The following is a 23046-nucleotide window of genomic DNA, read 5'->3' on the forward strand; positions in this document are numbered from 1 at the left end:
CCATATAGAGGGCATGGCAGTAATCCAATCTTGAGTGACCATAGTGTGGATCACTGTCGCTAAGTAGTTGCATACGAGGTAGGGGACCAGCTGCCTTATCAGCCGAAGATGATAAAAGGCTGATCTGGCAGTGGCTGCCACCTGGGCCTCCATTTTTAAGGCCACTTTGATGAGGCCTTGTGCTAGTTAATTGAAGAGGGATAATTTGGATTTTCTGAATTATAGGCTGTTCTGTAATTCTGCCCCCTTTTCTCCCCCTTCATTCACTTTTCTGGTACATAAGATGGAGACCCTGGATGAATTTGACAATGAATATCCACTCCTCATAACTTTCTGCGAGCGGATCTCCCCCCAGGCCTTTGAGAAACAGTCTTTGAGTTATACTCAGAAATCGCTGCAGAATCTTTATACCCAAATGGAGCAGAATCCCAGAATCTGTGAGAGGATCCTGCGCAAGAGGAAGCAGATGGAGAATGAGGAAGCTGGTGTGGTGCAATATCTGAAGGTAAGGCTTGGGGACTTAGTAAGATGACCAATATAGAGAGCTGGTCAGCACAAAACTGGGACCTCCAAATCCTGGGGTATATACAGCCACTTTGTATGCAGGAATCAATTGGTGACATTTTGCATGGCATGGAAAGAGAAGCTGCTATGAAAGGCATAGAAGCAGAAGGCAGTAAAAAGGTTGCAGTCCTTCATTGGCCAGATAGCTCCACTGTGGCACAGTGGGTCATATAGAGAAATGAATCTTCAGTCCAAGCTCAGTACTCTAGCTTCTACATTACTCTGGCTAGCTAGCGCCTTCGGCTTGCTTGAATTATATGAAACAATTGCCTGAAGGACTCTTACAGTCTTGTGTGGCTTGTGTGCTTGTAACAGTTGAATTGCACAGGCAGCTTAGGGGGTGGAGGTGGCGCTGTCAGTTGCAACTGCGGACTAGGCTCTTGTTTTGATTTGAGAATGTGTCACGTGACTCGTGATATTTATGGGAAGCCGACATAAATCTGGATCTATGTTTGCTATGTATGAAGTGATAGAGTCCTGATGTGACAGAGTGGACTTTTACTAGCATTTGTAATGCTCCCTCCACAGTTAAATAAACAAAAACAACCTTCCTGCAAATAGAAATTTAGCACAGCAGGGAGAAGTCTTTGTTGGAACCATTTCCCTGGTGAACTAATTTTCTTCTTGGAGGGGATTTTTTGCGGAACCATGGTGTCTCCTATCCTTAGTGTCAAATGGGACAGTCCATTGCATCGCCTTGGGATCCTGTTACTTCATTTTGCCTCATGTGCAATTTTTCTACCTTCCACTCTTGTTTTCTAGGCCAAGTTTTTTGCCATACTTCAGGGAGACATGAACTACAACAACTTTATGGAGGAAATGGAGATAGGAGAAAAGGCGGAGCAACTCATGCGTGAGATGCAGAAGGCCAGTGACTACGGTCATTGTAAGCCCTCTGTTTGTTTTACTTGAGAAAGCACCTATGGGGGAGGTAGCATTTTTCGTGTTAAGACTTGTGGCATAGATAAATTTTTCCCTGTGGTCCTCACAAATGAACTGGCAGAGACTGAAATTATTTCCGTTAAATTCCCTGCTTTTAAAGCTCACATCATCTAGTATGATCTAGTGATTGGGGGACCTGGGTTCAAACCCCCACACAGCCTTTAAATTCAGCAAGTGACCTGACAGGGTTGTTGCAAGGATAAAATGAAGGTGGAGAGAATAGTGTATTTCCAGAATAGACAAGTTTTGAGGAAAATGTCCCGTCCTTTTAATAGAAACTTAGTAAGATCTTCTTTACCAAGACATGGTATTTTGTTCTGATGTCATGAAGAGTTTTGACTGTCCATTTCCGTACATTAAGCCTCTATTTAAGGGACAAGACATTTTCCTCCATTTTCCTTCCTGTGCACTCTGCCCTGAGTTTCTTTGGGGGGAAGTGCTGATGAAAGTGACATATAGCCAGAAAACACACTTGCTTAGGAAATCTGCTATTACACTCAAAATGTGGAGTGAGAACTTTTATGCAATGAAGGAGCACAATCCCAAACCTTTGGATATACAGTCCCTACGCCTTTTGTGTAAACAGATTGATTGCTGCTTACAGGGGAGTGGCTTTTACAAGGACGAGATCACATCCTTGAAGGCTGCGTGCACAGTATTGCATAGCCACAAGTCTCTTTGAATGCAGCTAGACATGTATTTCTGTTTGAGGTCAGGCTGCAAATGTCCCTTGTAGAAGCATAAGCCAGATGGAAAGTGAACATGATGTGTTGTCAACCGGACAAGTGCATTTGTTCTGTGCATAGCAGAAACCAGTCAGGATTTATGGCTGCATCCCTTGGGAAATGGCTCACTTGCAACTATTCTTTTTCAGCTGCCAAAATTGTGCCATGGAAGCATCGGAAAACGAGGACTAGGAAGAACATTCTGTCAGGAGGATTCAGCCCCAGCCAGATCAGTCTTTCAGATTCACGTGTTGCAACTGTGCCCAAAATCTTTGGTTCTTTCCCAAAGCAGGTTTGCGGTTCTAATTTTTGCTAAGCTCACTTCATCCTACTCCAGGCCTTTGAATCAGATGTCCATTAGGTTGAAGACGCATTGCCTGCAGCGCTCTTTCCAGGTTCTTTCCCTTTTTAGTTCCTTCTTGGTTGTGCAGAGGGTGAGTTAGATTTGGCCTAGTAGCTTTTTGTTAGCTCCTACCTTAGGTTACCCCTTATCAGTACTACTCCTTGTAGGATAGGCTTCCCAATCCCCAGGTCCCAGCGGGGGATCCCCTGTTTTTACAGGCTTCTCCCCGCCCCAGCCAGCTGGCCGGCGGGGGAAGCCCCGCCCCCCACAATCACCATGCAGTTTCAGAGCTCCTGCAGTTCCGTTTTTAAAATATATGCCTTTAAGGCTGAGCAGGAAACAGGAAGGGCTTTGGAAAACGGCCCCTCCCTTTGTTTTGCTTTCGTTTTCAGATCAAGTAAAGTTCTGCAGGAATAAGACCTAGTAAGTATTTGTGTGTGAGAGAGAGGGAAGGGGCAGGGGATTACCTTGTTTGGAGGCCTTCCCCCCCACTTTAGAAAGCATGGGGGGGGAGGGAACACTCTATTATTCCCTATGGAGAATGATTCCCATAGGGAATAATGGGGAATTGATCTGCGGGTATTGGGGGCTCTGGGGGGGGGCTATGTTTTGAGGTAGAGGCACCAAATTTTCAGTACAGCATCTAGTGCCTCTCCCCAAAATACCCCCCAAGTTTCAAAACGATTGGACCAGGGGGTCCAATTCTATGAGCGCCAAAAGATGGTGCCCCTATCCTTCATTATTTCCTATGGAAGAAAGTCATCTAAAAAGGTGTGCTGTCCCTTTAAATGTGATGGCCAGAACTCCCTTGGAGTTCAATTATGCTTGTCACACCCTTGTTCCTGGCTCCACTTCCAAAGTCTCCTGGCTGCGCCCCCAAAGTCCCCAGATATTTCTTGAATTGGACTTGGCAACCCTATTGTAGGAAGCTAAAGAGCTGGGCCAACAGATTCAGGCAGGGTTCAGAGAAAAGTCTGTACACTGACCTGCATGGTCTCTGAGCACTGGTCTCTTTCTCAGGCTCCATCTACACATTTAAAATCCTTGGGAAAGACTTCAACCTATCTTTGACCTTGGAACAATGGGATTTGATTTGGTCCTCAAAAGCCTTTCAAACTAAATCTCTAAATGTTTTTCAACAAAACTTCAAAACCACGGTTAGGGTTTTATCAAACCCCCGTAACGCTATCTCACATCTGTGCACATTCTTCCCCACTATGTTGGGAGAGTATGTGGCTCCACTGCTAACTATTTTCACTGTTGGTCGGACTGCGTTTTTGGTAAGGCTTTCTGGCTTAAAGTTCTGTCTCTCATTAAGAACCTTACTGGTCTCACAGTTCCCACTAACCCAGAACTAGTTCTACCCAATTTTTAGCATTCAATAAAAATGCTTCCCCATCAGAGATCTTTTAATAACTATGCATCTTCTTCGTGGTCCCTGTGCAGTCTACAAACTTGGGTTCGTGCCTTTTGGTCGAAGCCGATCCTGGAGAACTCCAATAGCAGCATAGCATCTTTTTTGGCAGGCTCCTCTCCTGTTCTGAGGAGCAGGAACGCAGTGCGCATGCCCAGAATGGCATTGATTTGTGGTTCTCTAAACTTTGGGACCATCTGATTTTAGACAAGATTTCCTCCATTTTAGACCATACTGATCCCTATGAATCCTGTCAAAGGTTTTTCACTAAATGGTTCCCAATCTTTGAGAAAATAGATAATGTATATGTTTGTTCTTTTAATAAGAATATGATTTATAAAGAGATTTTGTATTGTAGTTTGTCCAGAATTCAATGTCATGTTCTAAATGCTTGCTCCTAATATTATTTTCATTGTTGTTATTATTTATTATTACTTTTATTACTATTCTTAATATCATTACTATTATTGTTTTCAATATGGATATTATTTATGAAATTTATAGTAATATTTTTGTACTTATACTTGATCTCACTGTTTGTAATTTATTTAAACTTTTCAATAAAGTTCATATTTTCTTATAAAAATATATAAAATCCTTGGGGAACAATATGCTGCAGTGCAACTGCTATTGGCTCCACTGTAAAAAGTCAATATACTTATGTGGCTATGTGCAAGTTTAACAATGGATGGAGTCAATATTGACTCAATGAAGAGGTTTGAGGACACAAAAACAGCATGTTGGGGCCGGGAGAGTTCAAGTTGCTTATCTGTGAGTGCTGTAGTCGCAAATGCAGGTCTAGAAAGTATCACCGAGTTGTCTTCACACATGTGCAACAAAGTCTATGTCCAGCAAATACGAGGACTTTAATGTGTAGATGGACTGTTTACAAACACTTGTGCACAGAGAGAGGGGCCAGTGATTGCTTGCTGTCCAAATTTCTTCCTTCCTTTTAAACATTGAGCCTCGGCATCTCTTATCATTAAAGGATGTTTTACTTGTTAGAAAACTGTGACTAATTCCAACTCTGTGGCAAGTGGATTTGTAGAGAATATTCAAATTGCAGACACACGATTGCTGTGTCATACCATTCATTTTTATATGCCCACATAAAATGCTTTATGAATGAGCCTCGAAATGTATTATATGAGCAGTCCCAATGCATGCAGCACATGGAAACATGATGGTGCCTGTGCTGAATTGGTCATTTCAACAGGTGAAAGGAAGAGGTGGCCGTACATGGCAGAACTCTTGCCCAGCTGGAAGGGAAAATGAGAACACATGCAGGGTTGCTCAGGAAATCCTCCTATTTCCCTCAGATCAGCAAATGAACTGTTAATGAACAGTAGAGTGGGAATCAAAGGGCCACCCTAGACAGATGACACATTGGTCCAGTAGTTGCCTTGCCTTCCCATAATCACTGTTCTTATCTTTGCTCTGCTGCGAAAGTGAACAGGGGTTGGATTGTCTAGAAGACCAAGAGGATCTCATTTCCTCATTTCCATCCTGGCAAATAGACAGGGTGTGGTGTGGCTGACCAGTAGTGGTTGTAGTGACTTTGTTGTGGAAGGATTGTTGCTTTCAGGGCACGATAGACTTTTACTTTTCACCCCAACAGATGGAGAGAGCCCTGGATTCCAACACAGACTTGAAGCAGCTCTGGGCTGGCATGTCTTCGGTCAATCAGAAGAGGTGAGAGGAAAGATTGAGACCAATGGGGGAGGGAAAGCCCAAACTGACTAGAAAACAGAAGACTTATGGGTGGAAACTTAAAGACTAATGGGGCAGAGGGGAGCTCTCCACAAAGCATCTCTTTGTTTGATTTCTCACTTAAAGCCTGATGGCCCTCACAAGATGCCAATCCTGAGCTGGGGCCTGGAGATCTCTCACTATTACAACTGATCTCCAGACTACAGAGAGCAATTTCTCTGGAGTAAATGGCTATTTTGGAGGGTGGCCTCTATGGCACTGTGGCCTACTTAGGTCCCTCCCCTTCTCAGGCTCCACCCCAAAGTTTCCAGGTATTTCTGAACTGCCAACCCTACCTTCAGCTGTCAGGAGAGCAAAGCATTGGCAGATTGGGGAAGCTGAGTGGAACCAAATAATATTGATCAGCAGAAGCAGGATGGGCTTCAGTTTGCCAGTCTACTCAAGAGGGAAGGAGAACTGGAAGGAAGAAAGAACGGCCTCAGCTGGCACTTCAGAGAGCTGGTGGGCTTTGTATGACTTTGGGCTGGAAAAGCAAGATAAAATGAATTTTAATAAAAATAAAGTTGGCATAATACCAAGGCCTTTTTTGAGCAGGAACGCAGTTCCTGGTGTCGGGGTGTGGCCTAACATGCAAATGAGTTCCTGCTGGGCTTTTTCTACAAAAAAAGACCTGCAAAACATGGCTATGAAAATGAGCTGTGACTTGAGAGACCCCCCCCCCCCAGTTAATATTCACTGCTGCCACCAGTTTACTGAGTGGCTTTTGACAAGACTCTCCTGCTCAGCCACTTCTCCCCCCATCCACAATATGGGCTAATAATACTGGCCCTGCTCACATGGATTATTGTGATAATGTATGTGAAGAACTTTGAGCACCAAAAGCTTTAAAGAACTGTTGCTGCTGATGCTGCTAGACCTCAGCCATTGCTCAGCTAGGATGCTAGGCCTCAGCCACTGATGTTGCTCTTCTGAGGGTAGGGTTGGCAATCCCCAGGTGAGAGCTGGGGATTCCCTGGTTTGAAGGCCCTCCCCCTGCTTCAGAGCCATCAGAAAGTGTGTGTGTGGGGGGGAGGGCACTCCATTATTCCTTATGGAGATTAATTCCCATAGGGTATAATGGAGGATTGATCTGTGGGTATCTGGAGCTCCAAAGGGGCTGTGTTTTGAGGAAGAGACACCAAATCTTAAGCATAGAATTCCATGCCTCTCCTCAAAACACTCCCCAAGTTTCAAAAAGATTGGACTAGGGGGTCCAATTCTCTTAGCCCCCAAAGAAGGTACCCCTATCCTCCATTATTTCCTATGGAAGGAAGGCATTTAAAAGGAGCATGGTCCCTTTAAATGTGATTGCCAGAACTCCTTTTGGAGCTCAGTTGTGCTTGTCACACCCTTGCTCCTGGCTCCACCCCCAAAATCTGGCTTCACTCCCAAAGTCGCCAGATCTTTCTTGAGTTGGACTTGGCAACCCTAATTGAGGGGAAGAGAAGAAATATGCATCTAAGCTTATCTATGATTATTGGCAGGTCTGAATTTTGTTTCCACTGAGTTATGCCCCAGCTATCCTCCCAGGACTTGGATATATGTTGAGGGACTTTCCAATGTAGGATATCAATTATGGCTTGGGAAAGCAGAGAGAAATAAAAATGGCTAATTCAATAAAGTGGAACCTCAGCAATATAAACATCAGAAATGGAGTTACTGTCACTTTGGCAATTATGCTTTTCCACAGTTCTGAAAGTTATAGTTGCAGAAGAAACTTTGAGGCATTTTATCAACCCCCAGCATCTAAAATTAACACCTTTTATATCCTTTCATTGCTAAGCATTTCCAATGCGGGTGTCACGAAGAATATCCCAGCAACAGTACGCAGACCCTTCCTACTAACAGCATCATAGAATATACACAACCATGGAACAGATAAAGCATCATTTGGGTAGCACTAGTCAGCTGTCCTTAATCTATAACAGTTTACACTAGGCCCTGATACACTCTGTTCTTGAGGAATATAAACATTCTGGAGGGTACAGTTTGGCTAGTTACAGGGTGTTCATGAGACGCAGTCAGAGCTGGACTGCAGAGCCTTCTGGGACAGAACCAGAGTCTATTCTTACTTGAATATGGGCCTTAGCATCTTTAGAGAGTATATTGAGAGAAACAGAAATTCTCATGTCTCCACCTAAGCCAGAATTCTGCCGCAGCCTCATCTTTCCGTCTTTCAACAGCATAGTCGACCTGCGGCCCTTAATGCTGAACCCTGGTGGCTTCCGTCCCCCATACTTCGGTAGCAACTCCTTCTGTAGACTGAAATACTCCAGTTTTCCAAGGTACAGGTCCCTTTCAAGGTTGGCCACAATTTGACTGAAACAGCAATGCAAACAGAAGAGAGTTGTGGGTTCTCTTCTAAAAGCTTAGTTGTACTCTAAAAAAGCTATCTCAAAAGAAACGGGAATTCTACAAGTGACAAAGTAATACAATAGGCAGTGTTTCTTTGCATGTTGATGGATCTGTGATGAGGCTGTCCATGGGTGTGCTGCTACTTGAAGAGATGGGATTGCCAGCACTGCTAATGGCCAAAATCTGCTGGGGAGGATGTTTTTCTTTTGGGGTGGGAACTGATGATGTGGAGGAGCATCTGTAAGCAAGAGTATGGCTGCCTGAATGTGTTGTTACATGCCGCTTTTGAATCCTTCCATACAGTGAACAAAAGGGGCTGGGTGGTTCTTAACCAAGTGGGATGTAGAAGTAATCAAGGTGGGTCAACAATCAGGGCTGGATCTAGGAGGGGCAGAGGGGGGGTGCTTGCCCTGGGCACCGACAGAGGGGGGGCGCCAAATTAGGTATGGAGTCCATTCTATTCTGTGGGCCCATAAGATAGAATGGGCCCATAAGGGGGTGTGATCTTTTAATTTTGCCCCCCACCAAACCCCCCCCCCAACTTGTAGATTCGGTTCTGTCAAAAATTAGTGAGAATTCACTCACCCTCAATTCCTATGTCCATCTGTGATTGGCATATTCATAAAAGAAAGCCGTTCCTCTTAGAAAAAGTGGGCTTTTTGTTTCTGTCATGATGGGAGACAGATTCTTTGATGGAGTGACTGGTGTGGGATGTGAGATACAAAAGATGGAGAACAACTGATTAACAAGATATGATTCCTGATTTGGCTCAGCCATAATATCAACTGCCATAGCTTCCTTCAAATATCCTGGCAATTGTATTTAGCAGGAGGGGGGGGGGGGGCTAGTAATTCTCTGTTGAGACCATTAGTCCCTGTTGCAAAATTACACCTCACAGAATTCCCTGAGCAGATGGAATTATTATTTATCAATTCTGTTTGTTATGTAGATACAGCCTTAGGAGGCACTTGGAAATCCTTACTAGGCATATTTTCTCATTCTAGGACTCCCATCAACAGCCCTACTTCATCTTCCCAGAGTGCTGGTCCATCCAGCAGTGGCTCAGTTTTCAACACTCCTATACTGGCCAAGTTCAGAGAGAACAAAGATGATGAGAAGGATATGGAAAACCCGGGCCCTGGTTCCCACTTTACGGAGCCCTGAATGTCTTTTCATGTGTGATCCTAAGCGAATTAAAGGTCACTGCATACTCCTAGTGTGCAGACTCTGCTGTCAGTGCCTCCAACTGTGGACTATAAAAAAATGCCAGGCAGGTTAGCACTTGGAAAGTGTTGACTGAGACATTTTTACTGGTTAGGGAGTGTGCCTTGAAGTGCTTCTCTTTAGGTTTTTGGGATTTTTTAAAAAATATTTGTGCAGCCAGCCAGTTCACACAGGGAAAGATGAATCCTAACTTTTATTCATTTTTCAGAAGTGTTCAGATAAAAATTATGAAATTAGAAGAAATTACAGCCATCAGTAGAAGCAAAGGCCAAACATAACTAATACATGTAGTGCAGCAAACAATCTCTCTTTTATGAACACAAAGCATTTTTAGCCTGTGCTGAACCACATGGTAAAAAACCCCCACAAGTGTCCATTTAACTTTCAGCCAAATTTTGCTCTTGAGGTGGCTTACAAATAAACCAAGCCAGGGCTTTTTTCTGCCGGAGCCCACAGGAGCCGAGCTCCGCCTGGGCTGGCCAGGGCTCTGGCTGGCCCGACCTGCCATGCAGCAGCCACGTGCTCCCAGGCCAGGTGGTGTGGCCTAATATGCAAATGAGCTCCTGCTGGGCTTTTTCTACAAACACTGAATCAAGCCATAAAGAGATCAATGACCGAAGACATGATAAAAAAGAAAAATCTAAACTTGCTGATTTCCCTCTCAGCCAAACTGCCAGCTCTCCTCTATCCAGCTTGGCCTCAGGGGTGACTGTAGACACCTGGTCCCTTTCTTCTTGTTGGGTGCTGAATTTCTGCAACTCAGTTCATGCCACCAGCCGTGCCTCCACAGTTCTTCTTGCACTGGCCTTAAGAGCCCCTTTCTCACAAAACTTGTATAAGACAGCTGGGGTTTCTCTTTCATAAGCCATAACATTGGGGTTATTGCTCATCATCCCTGCTGCCTGCTTTCTTCTGGGTGTACCTGGGTTGTTCCACTTCCCTTCCAATGACTGTAGAGAGGAAGTTTCAGGATATAACGTGCAAGTAGAACTGCAGCTTCACACAGAGCCTCAGAATACCACAGACAAGATATATTAGATTCTCAGAGAAAGCTGCAAGTTACAGCTGAGTGGGCAGATGCAGGCCTGGATAAAGACAGTAAACCTCGTAAAAGAGTGGTAACTAGTCCAGAATGACAGGATGGAGAAATAGTGGCACACTAAAATATATTGTATAGGAAATGGTTGCACAGGAGCTGATTGGCACCCAAGAAAGGACCCACTGAGTCCAACAGTTGCTGAAAGCCCAGAGCCAGTTGGTGAAGTGGGGCAGATACTGGAGCCTGAGGGCTTCCCAGGGGTCCACTTATACATAAAAACTTAATGCCCTTGCTGTGAAATAATTTTGTTTCTTTTATAGAACAAAAGTCCAGTGGCACCTTACACTCTAACAACTGTCATTTACCGTTGCTAACTTCACCAAGAATCTCCAGCTGCAGTAAAGGGCAAGAGATTCAGGTTGCAGCAGATCAGGGTGTCATAAAAGCAAAAGGCAATAAAACAAACTCCAAAGCAAGAATTCATACCAAGCACCGACTTCTTCCACCTCACTTCCCTGTAGCATTTCCCAGTACTATTTCCCCTCACCTGTCTATAGGGATGCAAGGCTCTGCTGCTGGTGCATAGTGATACAACTGGGAACGGTACTATAAGGACCATGAGAATGGCAGAGATTATTTCTTCACTGCAAAAGTCTTATGAATCTATGTGATGAATCAGGATGGGAAGGGATAACTGAACAAAAGGTTATTTTCCCCCCTATGTGTCTTGGATTGTTTCCGTGGAATTTTAAACATATTGCTCTTGACTAACTGTGGACCCACCTGGAAATTAGCTCTTTTTCTGCATTAACTGTATAGTGTAGTAATAAAGCAAAGGACTTTCCCAGCAAAAGCTAAGCACTTTGCTATGCATTCACCAGGTGACAATCTTTCCCTGTTGCTTTCATGCAGCTAAGAAAGCAAAATTTTGTATGAATTCTCTTTACTAGAGTATGCAAACTGAAATGGAAAGTGGCATGGTTAAGAAGAAAGGGTAGAATCAAAGAGGAAGGACCAAATGCAATGGGGTATTGTTAGATGAAAAAGGGGCTGTACCAAAGTGGAAAGGCCCAGGGCCCATGAAAACCCAGCACCATCCCAGAGAAAACCCCATGGCATAGCAGCATATAATAAGTCTTGACACAAAGATCCATAACCTACCTTGCTTGGTCCTTGACAAAGAGCCCCACAGCTGTAGTGAGCAGAGCCTTACGGAAAGCTTCAAAGTCTACTAGAGCCAGCATGAAGGAAGATTATCTACTCACTATCTTGGGTTCCAGTCTTGCTGGATGTCACTCATCATGGAGAATAGAGGGTTTGCTAGTTGGTGTGAGCAGGACAATGATTCCAGAGCCATTTTTCCCATGTCCTGTGATACCTGACCTTTGAGTCACAGAGTTTCTGAAGAGGGTTTTGAGAGGGAGCTCATTCAGATAGTGCTTCAATTCAGAACTTTCTTGCTAATTCTGACCATTGCCTCCACCTGGTCTGTGCCCATTTAGTCTGCTCTGGAGTAGCACCACACCAGACAATATAGCTGCAGTGCTGCTGGGGTGATGATGATTCTGCTTTGCACTTCATGTGTTCCCTCACACTGATCTAATCTCTAGCAAATGCAAAGTAACATCTCCCCCTATAATTACTACTTTTGCACCAATGAGAGAATGCATGGAGTTTATTATGTTCATGTGAAATAAACTGTACCTGGGGTTTGAATAGAGAGCAAACCAGAGAAGATTGTAGAGCAGTAATACAGTACTAAGAGGGTCCCTGTTATTTATAGGCAAGTTCTTTTAAGAAATATTTTCCACTTTGTAAGACTTTCCAACTAGTTTGTCCACCAGGTCTGGAATAAAGTCTCTGAGCAATAAGACAAACTTCTGGCTCCAATAGGGATAGATAACTTCCCGATGTCGCAGTACACCTCCTTGCACTATCTTCTGGGCACACTCTTCTTTGGAACTTGGTACCAGGGTCATTTTGTCGCTGACTTCTCTTATGGCAGTCTCTACAGGAAACAGCATGAGGTCAAGTTTATGGGGATGGAGGATCAGGTGGCCATGGAAGAGAAGCTCAGGTGAGGCTTACCTGTGTCAATGTAACCCAGCACAGCAATTGTGATGGCCAGATTGATCTTCCGAAGACGCATCTCAGTGCGTAGTCCACCATAGAAGCCTTCTAGTGCAAATTTGGCAGCAGAGTACTCAATGACAAATGGGGATGGAATACGGCCTGAAAAAGAGGAACAATTCAACAATAGAGAACATTAGTCTGTAAGGTCATGGGGTCTCTTTCTTTGTCAAGGAGAGCCTTACAGCCTGATCCTGTGCATGTAGTGGAAGGTACATCCTTCTGTCAATAAGGTTTTATTGTCATTAAGCATATCTGGGATGGCAGGCTCAACTGAGATATTAGGAAAGGAAGCATCCCTTCAGTCCGGTCCAGGATTAAAAGTTATTTTATGCCAGCACCATATATCTGGCAGATCAGAGACCTTGGAAGACTTGTAGATCTTAATTCCAGGGCTGAAAAGTGTTAGGAGGAGGGAAGAACTGCATGTTGACTTTGTACTTTAGAACGTTAGAGACACCCTTTGATCTTTCACAACTTTGCTAATAGATTGGACTCCATCCCAGCTGAGTCAGTACAATGGGACTGATTCTGCTACCAAAGAGGCAACTGATGATTCATACATCTTTGGAAAGAGGTTGACAGTTGGTACATTGTGGTCACTAAGAGTAGGAACTGGGAAGTCCCTCATTCAAATCTCACTTCAAGTGCAAACTCACCAAGTGCTTTGAGGTAGACTTGTCCTAAGTCTCTCCCGGATTATGGGCATAATAATAATAATTGTTATTATTTTATTTATTTTAGACATTTTTTATTTTGCCCTTTCCCAGATGGGCTCAGGGCAGATAACATTTTAAAACAGTAAAACAACAATTAAAAACCAATAAAAGCAAACAATACAATTTGGCAGCTCAGTTGGGCACATCATAATATACTGAACATCAGATATAAACTCGGTATTCCAGCAGAGATGGTATTGTGACATAGGGTCAGCCGATGGAATAGGACGCTCGCCGCCTCAACCGAATGCCTGGTGGAATAGCTGTTTTACAGGCCCTACGAAAAGGTAACAATTCAGTAATCCTGGGGGGATAGGTAGGGCATTAGCTGCCTGGCCTGCCAAAGATGGTAAAAAGGTAGACCGAGCAAAAGTTGTGACCTGTGTCTCCATTATTAAGACAGCCAGGGTGGCGTGGAATGATGGATTAAGATCAGGGAGTTACAAGTTCAAATAGTTACTCAGGCATCAGACTCGCTGGATGACTCTGGGCCAGTCACCTCTCTGTCTAACTACTTCACAGGTTTATTGTGAGGATAAAATGGGGGAAGGGAGATCCATAAATGCTTGGGGTTAAAATATGATAGACAAGAGGACTGAATTAACTCATATAAAGTGTTTCATACACCTTGAAGGCACTATGTAAATTTGGACAAGAATTGAAGAAAAACTCCAATGAAATATTTTATCTTTCGGAATGGGTGAAACCCTTTTAAAGACAATGTTTTACATAAAATCATCATATTATATATTTGGAAAGAGAAAAACCATCTATAATGCTACATAAGAATTCTTTGGTATACTGTAGACATATACAGTATATGGTTTAAATGTGAATACTTCTGTGACTAGCTTTGTCCACAATTCATTCTTTAGATTCTTTATACTCCACTTTACCTGCCATAGGCACTCAAAGGGACTTACAATATCACTCTTCCCTCTCCCATTTTATTCTCACATCCACCAATTTGCTATAATGTGTATGATGATAATAATATACTATTGGTCTGATATTTTCAGTGTTGCAAAGTTTAACTTGATATCCAAATATGCTGTTAGTTCCATTGTTTGTTAGTGTTTGCTACAAAATTTTTTGTTTTCCATTTTTAAATTTCCCCTAAATACCTCTCAGATGGCAAAAATTAAGATACAGGTGGTAAGGTAACAGAAGGAGGAGGATTTCTACCCCACCCTTCACTCAAGAGTGGTTTACCATCTCTTTTCCATTCATCTCTCCACAATAGACACCCTGTGAGGTAGGTGGGGCTGAGCAGATCTGAGACAACTACTCTTCAGAGAACAGCTCTGAGAGAGCTGTGGCTGGCCCAAGGTCACCCAGCAGCTGCATGTGGAAGAGTAGGGAATAAAACCTGGCTCATCCAAATTAGAGTCCATGCTCTTAACTACTTCACCAAACTGACAAGTTTTTGAGGCCTTCTTTTCTAATTTTGCTCACAGAAGATAAAGGCATTTATACCTTTAAATTCAATAAACAGGCCACTGTTTGAACAATTGTATAGGCTAACTAAATTATAAATTATGCATTTATACTGATACTGGTCATACTGTTGAAGTACCATCCATTATTGTATGTAGCCCAGTTTATGCACTTGGAGACCAATTGAGTCCAGCTGGAAACCCTATGTTTTAAAGGAATTTATATTGTTTTATTGAAGTCAATTGCTATTTATATTGATTTTAAATGTTTATTTTTATGTTGTAATCTGCCCTGAACCTGCTTGTGGGGAGGGCAGAATATAAATTTTAACAAATAAATAAACAAACACATTTTGTGTTGTTAAAACAGTGGGTGTTTTCGCACTCACCTTCAGCCGGCGCCGCGACCCTCTTGACGACGGAGGATCTGTGCTGATTTCCCACACGAAGCGCTGGAGCAACCAGAAGAGCCGCCAATTTCCGGCGCGAAGCCCGCTCAAACGCAAATCGCCAGGAAGCAGGAAAACGCTTGAGCGGGCTTCGCGCCGGAAATTGGCGGCTCTTCTGGTTGCTCCAGCGCTTCGTGTGGGAAATCAGCACAGATCCTCCGTCGTCAAGAGGGTCGCGGCGCCGGCTGAAGGTGAGTGCGAAAACACCCAGTGAGATAAGTTTAGGAAGGTAAATACTGCATATATTTCAGTTTCCTCCTCCCCAAACATTCTAAAATTTCCCCACATAGATTATAAATTTCCAGAAATGTTACATCCTTTGCCAAAATATGTGACCACTAACTTAGAGGAACAGGACCTCTGGATTCAGAGAATACTAGTGCACTGGGAAGCGGGTTATGCTCTGCAATTATTTTCCTGCTTTGAAACATCCCCAGTGAATTGTTGTATGGGTACAATGTGAATTGTTTGGGTACAGATACCTCCATCTCATCTTCAAGGACAAATCCATCATCACCACCACCCATCCTCAGAGCAGTCCAAGCATGCTGTGTTCCTATGAAATGACTTTGGCATTTTGGATTACAGTACCTGCCCTAGCCCTTCTGGTATTAGTTGCTGCTTTTATAGACAGTATCGTGTCTGTCCTGCCCTGGGCCATTAGTCTATATTTCCACTGGACTGAGAGTTGGCTTCACCTGTATGGAAAGTAGACTACTAGGGAGAGGGGTTGGTTTGACCTCTCTGCCAGGGATGGTCATGGCCTTTAAAATAATTTGCCACATCTAAGGATAGGTCTATCAAAAGCTATTACCCATGATAGCAAGCATAACAGAATTTCTATGTTCAGAAGCCAAACTGTTGGCTTCATAAGAAAGTTAACAACATTAAAGACATTTCCTCCCCTACCAGTCATGGAAGATATAACGATGATGCTCCCTTCAGACTGCTTCAACATATCTAGTGCAGAAGACGTCAGCTGGACATAGCTGAGGAAGTTGATAGTCATGGAGCTCTTCACAGTTTCCATATTTCCTTTGTATAAATGAAACCCAACATTTCCTCCAGCATGATTCAGTACTAGGTAGTCAAGGCCTCCTGAAAGGAAAAAAGACACAGAGGAAGCAAGATCCACACCAGCTCTTGGACTAGGATTGACAGATGTCATTTTCTCTCAACATCAACCTATGTGCCATATCTTTCAATCTTCTCTAGCTGAGCCCTGTACTTTCACTACAAAGGTAAAACATTTGTCCCTAGATAGTAAAAATGGGGTGCTCACAGCTAGCTATATATTTGCCAATGGTGACCGGTCACCAACAACTGGGAGTACTGAGGAGAAGAATGTGGAGGGATGGAATTACAGATCATTCTCAAAGAATTAGAACAAGATCTGGAATGGTGAATGGGGTAGATCCTTCAGAAGGGTCAAAGCAGAATAAAGTAGAGAACATAAACTTGACACTGGAAGTTCCATAAATATGGAGGAAAGTGAAGAAATGGGCGGAGCAGTTTTTTCCAAAGAAGGCTGGAGCAGAGATAAGGTAGCAGCAAACAGAATGGTGGACAGCTGGACAAGGATGCTGGAAGGGAGGTATGCAATCAAACCTGAAGCTCATGAGGCACCAACCAGTTAGAGAAGGCTAGAATTTGTTCCCTATCAAGCCTGATGCTGAGATTTTTATACAGGCCAGATTAGGGAAGGGGTACAAAGGTGGAGAGTCAACAGCAGGGAGTCTAAGATGGTGTTGCCTCCACTAGTGTGATTGTCAGCAGAGCTTTTTTAATAGGAAAAAGCCCAGCAGGAACTCATTTGCATATGAAACCATACCCCTGACATCTCCATTGTTTCACACAGGGCTTTTGTGTAGAAAAATCCCAGCAGGAACTCCTTTGCATATTAGGCCACACCCCCTGATGCCAAGCTAGCCAGAACTGCATTCCTGTGAATTCCTACTAAAAAAAAGCCCTGCTTGTCAGATTGAGATCCTTCCATGTCAGATGTGGCCAATCTCATGAGAACCAACAGCTGCTAACTGATGGTGTTTAGTTTCAATGGTGGCAGCAGATCTAGGTCTAACAAGACACGCAAGTACATGTCCCTCCCTATTACTCTGCACATGGAGAATGTACCATCTAGTTTGATTCTATGAAAAAAAATGCAGTTTAGAGAAAAGTTCAGATTGATGGCAGCAGAAAAATAAAAGTAAGGTAAACAGTAGACTAGGGATCAGTGAAGCTATTCTGGTGAATCTAAGTAAGAAGTAGAAGGAGGTGGTACCACTGGCCCATACACCATAAGAACCCTCCCTTGGTTATGCATATCTGGACAAAAGTGCACTTCAGTTCCTTCCTGCTCAGTGTAAAGCAAAGGTGCACTAGACAAGTCAGGACAAAGTCCTGATGCAGAAAAGGAAGAGTCTGCCAAACCCACTGCTGTTCTTTAGAGGAAGAAGATAGGACAAAGGGGTCAAAGAGCTGTTCGCTTGTGTTGTGATCTTCAGCCTTGTATTGGAGACACTTGTCTAAGCAGGAATTAAAAGGCTTCAGTATTTACCCAGTTTGCTCTTGGTTTCTTCAATGACCTTCTGGGCAGAAGTTAGATTGCTCATGTCAGCTATGACATACCCTGCAGAACTGGCCCCCAATTCCAGACACTTCTGAGCCACCTGGAGAGGAAGAGAACTGAAATATAGTTTTGCTGGATAATCACAATGTGAAGGTATTTTGGCAGTCCTTAAGCAAAATAGTAGAAGATTGCAGGGGATGCTGGGTGGGCGAGGGGAGAGAAGAACTATTTTAGCCATGTGTGAATAGATGGTAGCGGTAAGTTAGGGAATCTCTGGAGATGCTTGAGAATCTCTGGAATTTTTACTTAGTGGATCCACAACTTACCTCCTCGAGTAAGTTCTCCCGTCTTGCAGTTAGCATTACGTTGGCCCCCATCCGTGCAAACTCGTAAGCGATTTGCTCCCCAATCCCTGCGCTTGACCCTGTCACCAGGACGCGTTTCCCTTGCACCTTTTCTGCAGGCACAGAAGGAGCAGGTCAAGATGGCTTCCTTCAAGTGAGTGTTTGCTATACAGACAGCAGCTCAAAACCCTAACTGTGGTGTGGTTCCCTCACCAAGAGCTGATGTGGTGCAGTGATACCACTGGCTTGGAAGAAGATCTCTGCTAAAATCCTCATTCAGTCATGAAGCTTGTGAATGATGTGGGGTCACGGTCTGACTCACTGCTTCACGGGACTGTTTAACCCCCAACCTTAGAAGCTGGTGTGAGTTTCCAACATTATTTAGAAGCATTTGGTCCTCATTCCACAGAAAGTAACTTCTCATTCTGTTAGCAATTCAGCCAAGCAGAGATACAATATTTATTTATTTACTTCATTTATAACCCACCTTTCTCCCTGCTGAGAACACAAAGAGGTTTACATTGTCCTCCTGTCCTCCATTTTATCCTCACAATGACCTTGTGAGATAGGTAAGGCTGAGAGTGTGTGACTGGCCCAAGGTCACCCAGCAAACTTCCATGGCAAGTGGAACCTGGGTTCCAACCTGGGTTCCTAGTCACTACCCTGTGCTGGCTGGCTGCTTCCTATGTTTCCTGTTTTGTGCATCACTTTTGCATTCCTATGTTTCCTATTTTGTGCATAACTTTTTGCAAATCTGACAAATGAAAATTTGATTGTTATTCCATGCCTGTTTAAACAGGTTATTGCCTGTCTGAGAGAGGGTGGTGGTGATCTATCTTTCCAGTGTTAATGATCCTGTGGTTGCATCAGCAAAGTGCTGAAAAGCCTTGTGAAATATTCAAAAACCCTTGTGACACATGCAAGGCTTTTTTTGTAGCAGAAATTCCTTTGCATATTAGGCCACACCCCCCTGATGTAGCCAATCCTCCTGGAGCTTACAGTAGGCCTTGCACTAAGAGCCCTATAAGCTCTTGGAGGGTTGGCTACAGCAGGGGTGTGTGGCCTAATATGCAAAGGAGTTCCTGCTACAAAAAAGCCCTGGATGCATGTACCATTTTCAGAGGCTTTTTATGTGACGGCGTGCCACAATAGTTTTTAAACTGTTTGGAAGAAAGAACGCTGAAGTTCCTCCAAGTATTCTCAAAGGTCCATCACTGAGAACATCAGTAATGGTGGACAAGCTTCTCTAGCCCATGGCTTGTAACTGACCTTTGAAATATGCAGTCAAAGAGGAATATTAATTTATATGTATCCTTTTTATCTACAAATGTTGCCACAACTATTTAGGTCTTTACAGCAGCTTACAAACATAATTCAAAACACGCTTGGTTAGGTCTGCAAGGTGATACCCATATTAGAAACATCTCTTCATTCTTTGGAAAAGGCACCAGAACATAATGAGTGCCCTGCTGGATCAGAGCAGCATTCTGTTTCATGCATTAACCAACCATTTGCCCTGACTGATCAACAACTAGCAGCACAGCAGCCAATGCCTTTCCTGATGTCACCTCTTTGCATTGATATTTGGGGATTTATTGCTATTTGATGTAGAGGATTCCTTTAGTCATCGTGGCTTGTAGCCATAGCCCCATGCATCTGCCTAATCCACTTTTAAAGTCATCTGTGCCAATAGCCATTATTATGTCCACTGGCAGCAAATGCTACAATTTGATTACTGGTTGGGTGTAGGAGGATTTCTTTTTGTCCATCTTGAATTAATTGAACATCAACGTCTGATTGGGTGGCAAATAAAGAGAATGGGGATGTTTTCCTGAGTTGTCCTCCAGATATTCCTGTTGCTGTTGATCAGACTCTAGTCTAGGGAGATGTTAGCACTAGGTCATATTCTCAGTTTGTTCCAATGGACACTGAAGCCTAATGAGCCCCACTTATGTGTATGTGCCACAGAAGATTTTGGATAAAAAGGCTTGTGGAGCAAATGCAGTTGCATGTTTTGGGTTTGGTCATGGAGTACGCAGTTATTAGGAATACTTTTGTTTTCACTGCATGATCCTAATTACTCTGCTGTTATTATGCAATATCTCAGTTTCTGGGCACAATTAAGAAGCAAATTTCTGCAACTGGTTTCTCAGGACAGCATCTTACACCCACAAGCGACACACCCAGTACTTTCTCTAAGCAAGAAGAAACAGCAATGAAAAGAAATGAAAGAAACAAACAGGAAGAAACAAATGAAAACGGGTGCAATCTGCCTTAAGTTGTCATGTGACCTACTTGTGGTCCCTCCCAGGGCTTTTTTTTTTTTTTTTGGTAGAAAAAGCCCAGCAGGAACTCATTGCATATTAGGGCATACCCCCTGACACCAAGCCAGCTGGAACTGCGTTCCTGCACATTCCTGCTCAAAAAAAGCCCTGATCCCTCCAGTACGCAAGCAAATGTATCAGTTATAGATTGTACTAATGTTCAGCCTCTTAGCTTGCAAGAAAAAAGCTTCACACTGTATTTGGATATTACTGCTTAGCTTCCCACTGTATTTGGAACGATTTTATATGTGTGTGTGTGTATGTGCCAAAATAAATATCCAAACTAAACAGGTGGTTGACAGTCACACAAATGCGATTGCAGTCTTAGGAGCAGGGGAAGGAGCAAGGGTCCAAAGGGAAATAACAAAGCCACGTACACATAACTGGAGAAAAGGAGACTACAGCTTTTATTGGAAAAACAATCACAGAAGCAGTGGTGCCTCATGGGGCATGGATCTAGAATCAGCTGGCCTGCCTGTTGGCTGATGATACAAACCCTCCCCCCAGCCCATATGCTTGGGGAGCCACATGGGATAACAATCCCTGAGGACTCCCATGGCTGCAAGCCTCTGCATGGTTCACTTACCATCTGAGGGGGGGGGGGCTGTGTGACAGCTCCCAAGCTGGGCATGTCACTGAATGCTGCCCCCCTCCAAGACCCCTTATGGGGGTCCCCAGACCAGGGAGGCAGCCATGCAGATTCTGCCTCTTCCCAAAACTGGATCTGGCCTGATGCATAAACCACCTGGAAAGGTTGCGACTTAAAATGCCTCTAACAAAGTGGGTAATTTAGCGAGCAAGCCCCAAATTCAGGCACTCACTATAGCACATATATAATCAGCCTCTACTGGCCCTATGCATCTGCAAGAGCCATGGGAGCAGCTTCCCTGTGATAGCTCTCAGCATGTGACCAGCTGGTCTCATGCACCCATAGCTGCACATAGGATTTGCTGTGCCTCTATAATGCTGTGGCCAAAAGTGAAAGCCTCCAAAAGTGAAGGCCATGTGATCAGACCTAAGGGAGGCAGAATACACTGCTTGTCTTCCACTGCTACAGTCTAACAAGGCTGTTTGAAGAAAGAAGGTGCCTCTACAAAGGCTTTTGCTTACCTGCAGAGAAGGATTCTGGGCTATAGAAATAGTAAGCACAGAGGCCAATGATGAGTGGCACAAGGATCTTGAGGACAGCCATGGTTGCTTTTTGAATCTGTCATTCACTTCAGAACTGCTCTCTTTCAGCCGCGTGTTAAAAGCTGACAAAAGATTGAAAGTTCAGATTCAGCCTGCGCTGTTCATACTCCTCCCTCTGTTGAGCAATCTCTCCTGGGGTGACCTGCCCCACTTCACTGCAGTTTAATTAGGACTGCGGGGTGTGGTCATAAGGGGAGCCAGGTGTTGGTTATGCCAGCACGTTTCCCCGAGGGCAGCATTCTCTTGGAAATCATTGATTTTGTTGTTCTAGCACAGATAATATGAAATGACTGCAGGAGAAAACCAATAGGAAAGGAAACAACATGCATACTCAAAAAACTGTTATGCCAGTGCTATGTTTCAGAACTTATGAGTGAGTCCTTAACTATACCTGGTAATGACTCTCCATTTCACTGACTATCAATGACTAAACATTCCAACTCACCAATTTTACTTCGAACACTTCTAGCATTTGCATACAAACATCTATAATTTCCCAGGCAAGCTAGGCCCACAACCTTCCTCCTGCCGCCTTAAGACTTTGGCAGGCAGTCCATAATGTTTGTCACCATCTCAGTGGACAACTCTGATCCATTACCTGGTAGAAAAGTAACAACTAACCCTTCATCTCTTTGAGATGAGTCCCCCCGAACCAGAGACATTTCATCTCCTGTTGGCTTTCCCCCAAGATTTAGTTTAAAAACTGCTCTACCACCTTTTTGATTTTAAGCGCCAGTAGCCTGGTTCCATCTGGGGACAAGTGGAGACCGTCTCTTTTGTACAGCTCACGCTTGTTCCAGAAAGCATCCCAGTGCCTAACAAACTTAAACCCTTTCACCTTACACCATCGTCTCATCCACACATTGAGACTTCTAATTTGTACCTGTCTCTCCTGCCCTGCACATGGAACAGGTAGCACTTCTGAGAAGGCTACCTTGGAGGTCCTGGCCTTAAGTCTCCTGCCTAGCAGCCTAAATTTTTCCTTCAGGACCTCACGACTGCATTTCCCCACATCGTTGGTGCCAACATGCACCACAACCACTGGCTCCTCCCCAGCACTGTCTATCAGCCTATCTAATACATGCGTAATGTCTGCTACCTTTGCACCAGGCAGGCAAGTCACCATACGGTCAGTACGCGGTTTTGCCACCCAGCTGTTTACTTGCCTAAGGATCGAATCACCAACTAGCAAGACCCCCCCTCTCTCCCTGCCCAGGGATGGTTCCTTGGTGCAAAAGGATTCCCGCTCACCAACTGAAGAAGAGGTCCCTTCTGAGGGCGCATTCCCCTTATACTCAGCATGGTGCCCTGTTCCCTCTAGACCCTCATGCTCGCTGGCAGCAACGGGGCTGCCATGTTCAGAGCGGGGCTGATCTAATACGCCCCCGAGAGTCTTCCTCAAGTGCCTAACTGTTTCTGCTTCTCCAGATCAGTCACCTCGGCCTCAAGGGTACAAACTCATTCCCTGAGGACCAGGAGCTCCTTGCACCGAGAACACACCCAAGACTTCTGTCCTATGGGCAGATAGT

The 23046-nt window shown here is 44.0% G+C and overlaps 2 protein-coding genes across 2 annotated transcripts; one reads left to right on the forward strand and one right to left on the reverse strand.

Moving 5' to 3' along the window:
* Positions 1-283: 283 nt before the first annotated feature.
* On the forward strand, positions 284-9301 carry LOC132578990 (uncharacterized). The gene is made up of 6 exons (XM_060249143.1): positions 284-505; positions 1327-1450; positions 2381-2523; positions 5607-5680; positions 7921-8022; positions 9097-9301. Exons 1-6 carry the CDS (start codon positions 284-286, stop codon positions 9254-9256), a joined length of 825 nt encoding a protein of 274 aa, XP_060105126.1. The 3' UTR covers positions 9257-9301.
* A 2805-nt stretch (positions 9302-12106) lies between these two features.
* Positions 12107-21646, reverse strand: LOC132579156 (hydroxysteroid 11-beta-dehydrogenase 1-like protein B). The gene is made up of 6 exons (XM_060249361.1): positions 21437-21646; positions 17985-18115; positions 17647-17758; positions 15999-16187; positions 12444-12587; positions 12107-12363 (listed from the first exon to the last, which is right to left on the reverse strand). Exons 1-6 carry the CDS (start codon positions 21516-21518, stop codon positions 12149-12151), a joined length of 873 nt encoding a protein of 290 aa, XP_060105344.1. The 5' UTR covers positions 21519-21646; the 3' UTR covers positions 12107-12148.
* Positions 21647-23046: the final 1400 nt, after the last annotated feature.

Source organism: Heteronotia binoei, chromosome 11 (assembly GCF_032191835.1).
Source record: "Heteronotia binoei isolate CCM8104 ecotype False Entrance Well chromosome 11, APGP_CSIRO_Hbin_v1, whole genome shotgun sequence".
Classification (NCBI taxonomy): domain Eukaryota; kingdom Metazoa; phylum Chordata; class Lepidosauria; order Squamata; family Gekkonidae; genus Heteronotia; species Heteronotia binoei.